The 5,828-nt window shown below is 44.2% G+C and overlaps 1 protein-coding gene across 1 annotated transcript; it reads right to left on the reverse strand.

The window, feature by feature from the left end:
• Positions 1 to 1,643: 1,643 nt before the first annotated feature.
• LOC123060231 (uncharacterized) lies at positions 1,644 to 5,633 on the reverse strand (the record flags this gene model as incomplete). The annotated part of the gene is given in 13 exon segments (XM_044482829.1): positions 1,644 to 2,368; positions 2,870 to 2,944; positions 3,021 to 3,092; positions 3,172 to 3,225; positions 3,378 to 3,458; positions 3,538 to 3,570; positions 3,709 to 3,783; positions 3,872 to 3,961; positions 4,532 to 4,633; positions 4,859 to 4,926; positions 5,167 to 5,248; positions 5,354 to 5,422; positions 5,554 to 5,633. Coding segments are annotated over 13 exon segments (1,025 nt in total), but the record flags the coding sequence as incomplete, so codon positions are not given.
• Positions 5,634 to 5,828: the final 195 nt, after the last annotated feature.

The following is a 5,828-nucleotide window of genomic DNA, read 5'->3' on the forward strand; positions in this document are numbered from 1 at the left end:
ATTTTTAGAGAGCTTAGATGAGAAGAAAAAAAGTATTTGGCCCCTCAAGTCCACATGTGTTTACCATTTGCCCCCTGAACTTCTTCCCTAGCTCGCATGAGTGGACATATAGGAAAAGAATACAAATCTGCCGAATGGCTCGTATGATCGTGACCATTCACAAAACGCTTAGATTTGATTTTTGAAATATAGTAGTATCATGTGATATCTTCCTCTGAAGGCACGAGAGGGGCGCGCACAAACAGTGACACCACCACGTACAACATCCCGTTGGCGTCAAGCGTGGCATACATCGAGCGGCATGTTGACAGACATGGTTTCAGTTGACAGCGTGCTAATTAAGCAGCTTGCTTTTTATTATTCGCAATGGCATGGTCGGGGATTATTCCTCAGTCACGGCGGCGATGATCCCCCGGTACACGGCAGGCTCAACGAACCGCCGCCGCCGCCGGAGTAAGATTTATCAGCACCTTCGCCGGCGCCCTTAGCTCCCTGGCTCGCGCCGGACCCCGCTTTTTCAGCACCGCCGCCCGCGCCCGACTCTGCTCCTTTGCCGGCTCCTTGGGCCGCCGACCCGAACTGGTCACCGACGCAGCTACCGCTAACGACCTCGCCGACGCCCTCAGCCGCCGACTTCACGGCTGCTCCCGCGCCCCGAGCAGCGGTGTCCACGCCCGTCCCGACTCCTTCGGCCGCTTTGCGGACCTCGCCACCGACGCCCTGGCCGTCGGCAGTCATCACGACCACCATGCTGACCATCACCAGCAGCAGTGCCGCCAGGACAACCCCCTTCTTCCCCATGCTCCCTCCTTCTTGCTCCACCTAAAATGATCTATGTATCGACCGATGAAGCATACATAACATCCAAGGGAGGCTATTTATACTTGCCAAGCTACCTTGGTGCGGTCTTACTTTTCATTTCCAGGTAGCACATTGGCTACAATAATGGATATGGACCATCGTGTCTTGATAGCATGAAAAGACAAGGAACACCTAATTCCATCACTAATCTAGTGCTCCTTCCAACACAAACTTGTTCTCATCTACTTATATCCCTCCTGTAGCTGCAGCTACATGTATACTGTCCATCAGAAAGCTCAAATATGACTGAGATTCATGCAACTAACAAAAAGATGCCAATATCTGAATATTAACATAGAAAACTAATCCCATCACTGAGTAACTAGTGCTCCGTCCAACCAAATGTTTTTCTCGTCTATATCCCTCTTGTAGCTGCTGCTGCTGCTACATGTATAACCTCCATTCATATTGTAACTAACACCCGTTCACTAGTGCTACCTTCCTTTTTCTTTTTTTGGATGCACTAACACCTTCCCAGTGTCCATCAAAGTCGAACACTTCTGTATTTTTCACATTTCCATGCACAATTAATTAATTAATTCGGCACTCCGACACAAGATGCTCCGAAGGGAGGCTTCTTGCACGAATGTACTATGATCAACGGTTTTGCTATTTCTTAGACAACCGAGAGATAACAGTTTCTAGATTGACCACAACAACCAACCGAACTAATTGATATCCGTAAGAGATAGAAAGAACTCTTCATCAAACGACCATGAATGTAAGTATTTCTGAATTAACACACACAACAGAACCACAGCAATAATCAGGTGCACAAAACATACTGAGCAGATTGATTTTATTCATGGTGCAAAGCATCAGCAACAGAATGGTGGTAGAGCAACACCACCAGCCAACAGGACTACTTTTCTTATCAGCCACATTCTTGCTTGCCCATGCTTACTACAGTAGCAGTCCCCTGCTACATGACTCGCTAGACTCAAACAAAATACTGTTTTCATCTGCATCTTCCAGATGCAGCTACATGTAATATCCAGTGATATCGAGATCAGAAACCTCGTATACATCATCCTTGCTTCACCAAAATTAACCATGCGAGTAAATGACAGTGTACAATGACAGTGTACTTAACGCATATCTTGCCATCATATCACCACCCCTCGTATCTCCGCCATACATATTTTGCTTTCTACAAAAATTTGTCTGGCAAAGCAAATTCCCCTTACTTTGCCGGCTGCCATGTTTTTCTACTAACTTACCTGCCCTGCATATCTAGCTAGATGGATAGATAGATAAATGTTACAAGTAATAAAAAAGGTTACTGGGATGTCGTGCTGTCTTTTGGCACAAACCACAGCAAGGCAGTGCCATATGTAGTATATCATCTTCGTTCGCCTGTCCCTCAGCTGGCGAAACCCCGCAGGAAACCGAACCGGCTCGAACTCGAAACAGGTCTCTTGAGTGTTGCTGCTGTGCTTGAAGTGTCCTTTGGCGCCTCGGGGGTCGGCACTCCTTCCTTCATCGAAGTTGCCCGGTTGATCACAGCCTAGAGAGTAAACAGCAAGAGCTTCAGTTGCATTCGGTTTGGATTTAACCAAGGTACTCTATGTTGTATACTAAAAACAGCTGGTAGAATCGTACAAACATATTCTATCTACAAATAGATAGTCCAACCTACCATGTTAAAAAGATGGCGGTGCCGGGGTCAAAGTTCCACAACATATAATACATCCACAAAGTACATTTTTCTTAAGGTTATTCTTTTCTACAGCCCGTACAAGCTGTCACTCAAGGAGTGATATGTTTTTTATTAAAAAAATCACCACATTCTGATTAACATGGAAGAGCAAACTAGAGTTAGCAGACCAAAATTAGGTTCAGAATGTAATGCTATAGATATCCAATATTCACGGCTAGTACTTTCAGGCAGCATGTCACATCACTGTGTACAACAATCATTAGGCAGATCGCACCATCTTCTTCAAGTGGAAAGTGTCAACAGACCATAAGAAGCCCTAATGAACAAAATGCAAAGAAATGCTCTTACCCTTTTAGGTATTGCTGTAGTTCCAGCTAGCATACTCAGTCCTGATGCTGATATGGCTGTAGACGAACGCAGAACCTATACAACATTAAAATATTAGATGCAATAGACCAGGCCAAAATGTGTTGTAAAAAGATATGTAATTGAAACTGACCTTAGGTGGATCTGCTCTAGGTGATTGAGCTACAGGAGACACGGGTTCTGAACCTGACGGCAACGAAGCAGTCTGTAGTAAGAAAGAGAAAAGGGTCAGCCTGTGAAGATCAAAACTATACTGAAACTGGAAAAAGGGTGAATGAAGTTACCCTAGTAATTCCTTCTGAAGACTCGATTGCAGGGAGAGGAGTTGATGCTGTGACCTGAAAAATGATTTTGCTTACAAGATTAGTATTCACAAAGAACACGACATTCGAACCAACAGGCCTCATGCCATAGACGCATCATGAAAATTGGCACAATAAAATAAGTACACTATAGGGAATAAGGTATGAGATATATTCTCGGGACTTACCTTAAGAGTATCGGCTTTCGGACTCCGATCCAATCTTTTAGTGAACTCACATAACTCATGTATTCCTCGTGTTGTGTGATCCTGAGATATTTCAGTCAAAAGGTTAGCGGCACATAACCTCTACAGAAAAACAAACTGTGGGCTAGGAATTTCTACTTACTTGAGTATATGCAAGGCGTCCAAGCTTTGTCTCCTGCAAAAGGGCAAGAGATTTAGTTTGCACTTACTACTAGAAGTCCTACTCTAAGGGGAAGAGATTATATTAAAGTATTGAACACAGAGATACAAGCATGTACAGTGCACGCCTGAAAGGTACTACTCCACTACTTACCAGAGTGCGGACAACATGGTGAACTGATTGTATTTCCTCCTGAAAGGCACTTAGATCTCCATGTATTACTGTAACCTGTGAAATACGTATTATTTTTGCATCAGCATCTTTTAAAATACACTAAAGCTTGGAAACAACAAATATGCGGGCAAGTTTCTCAAACCTCTTTCCCTGTGGCTTCAATAATTTCGTGGCATTCATCTAGACTACAATCGACTCGGTCGATCCTTCCAGCCAAATGCTTTTTTGAAGCCTGATATCAGCAGAATGAAAATAAATATAGTTTTCGTTAAAACAAATGAGAGTCAGCGCGAATAAAGCTAACATATAACACAATGTTAGAAATATGTGAGACCTATCCAAACATCATTTCTGTTTGTGTGCCTTTTCCTCTTCTAAATGCATACAAGCACAAAGTAGAATTATGCAAATTTTGTAGGTGCAGACACGTAAACCGGAAATGTACGTCTACATCATGTGGCATAAGAAAAACAGATAAACAACAATGCAAGAAAAATGTTTTGCCATTTAATAAAAATATTGGATGTACAATGTGTTTAGCTGTTTTAACTGAGCAATTTCTGACATGCTATATTTCAAAGTTTAATGTACTAGTTCTAATAGAAATTGGCATAGTTTAAGACATAAGCTTCATCAATATGTCACCGACTGGGATGATTAATTACTTAGATGAATCTTATAATGCAACTTTACTATAATACATTTTGTAGTGACAGCACTATGGCATCCTTGCACCTGTCATCTGGAAATGTCACGCGGTTTAATAACAATATTCCAGTGAATCTAGGACGAAGAAACTTACATGAACACTTTCCGAAACCTGATCCAATTGTTTGCCAACTACGTTGCAGGCATCAGCCAAGCCACGCTTGGTGACAAACATCATATCAGAAATTTTCCATCCCTGTAAATTAGCGGGTTAGCTTCAAGAGAAGTGCCAATGGTGAACTTCAAACATCAGAGTGGGAACAGGATGAGCTCAGGTTGCAATCTCGGACCACTACACTAAGAATCTAAAATGACAAGAAAGAAAAGTAGCCACCTGTAGGACAGTGTAACATAACGTTATTTTCTAATTTGTTAACACATATTATCCTTGCACCAAGTTGACAGGGAGATAGATGTTTACCTTCCATCTTATGTATAAATAGCCAATGGCTCCAACAGCAATAAAAGTTAAACCATAAGCACCAGCGCCTGCAAGAGAATGATTTTACTTCAGCCGATATAAAGAAAAACATATGATACCAATTCAATTCGGTTCCTAGCAAGTTAAATTGAAGTGACAAACAGCACATAATGAGCATATTCTCTGATAACTTGGTTCACATAGGTTGATGCAACAGGGCACATCGCATAAAAGGCGAAGAAGACATGGTTACTTGAGCTACGGACACACATGATTTGGGTATGGAAGAGAGGAAGCAGGCAGCAAACCTGGTCCACCATTGACGTTGATAATCTGCGGGCATTGAGCCTCACGGGACAATGCTTGGAGCTGATCCCTGAGATAGTTGACCTGAAACGCGAGGTCGATCGACTGGTCGGGTTAGCGTCTGTGCTGCATACAGCAAGCAAGCATATTTGGGGATATTATGATAAAGAGGCGGATGAAGAAGAAGACCTGAGACAACAAGAGGTCGTTCTGCGGCGAGGCGTTGGACGAGCCTTCCTTCTTGCCCTGCTTCATGAACTGGATGGCACAAAGAGGGGAGGGGGTGAGATGGTGAAGGTGAATATAACATAACAGAACAGAACGGGGGATCCTCATCGAATCGACACAGGCAGCGGCCATGGATGGATGGATGGATACGATTACGGCACCTTGAAGGAGAAGGAGAGCACGTCCCTGAGGTCCGGAAGCTTGCTGCCGTCGCCGCCGGTGACCATGGTTCCGATGATCCCTGCAGGCATACATACAAACAGACACCACTCCGTCAGCTGCCTGCCTAGCTTAGCAACACGGGGAGCGCGCGCGCGAGCGAGCGGGCGTAATCGGCACGGGGCAATCAGCTCGCGGCGCGTCACTGGGATGGAGGGGGATTCGCGTGGGGGAGGCTAAATCGATGCGGCTCGGCACGCGGGACGGGGAAGGGGGA

Source organism: Triticum aestivum, chromosome 3A (genome assembly GCF_018294505.1).
Source record: "Triticum aestivum cultivar Chinese Spring chromosome 3A, IWGSC CS RefSeq v2.1, whole genome shotgun sequence".
Taxonomy (NCBI): Eukaryota; Viridiplantae; Streptophyta; class Magnoliopsida; order Poales; family Poaceae; genus Triticum; species Triticum aestivum.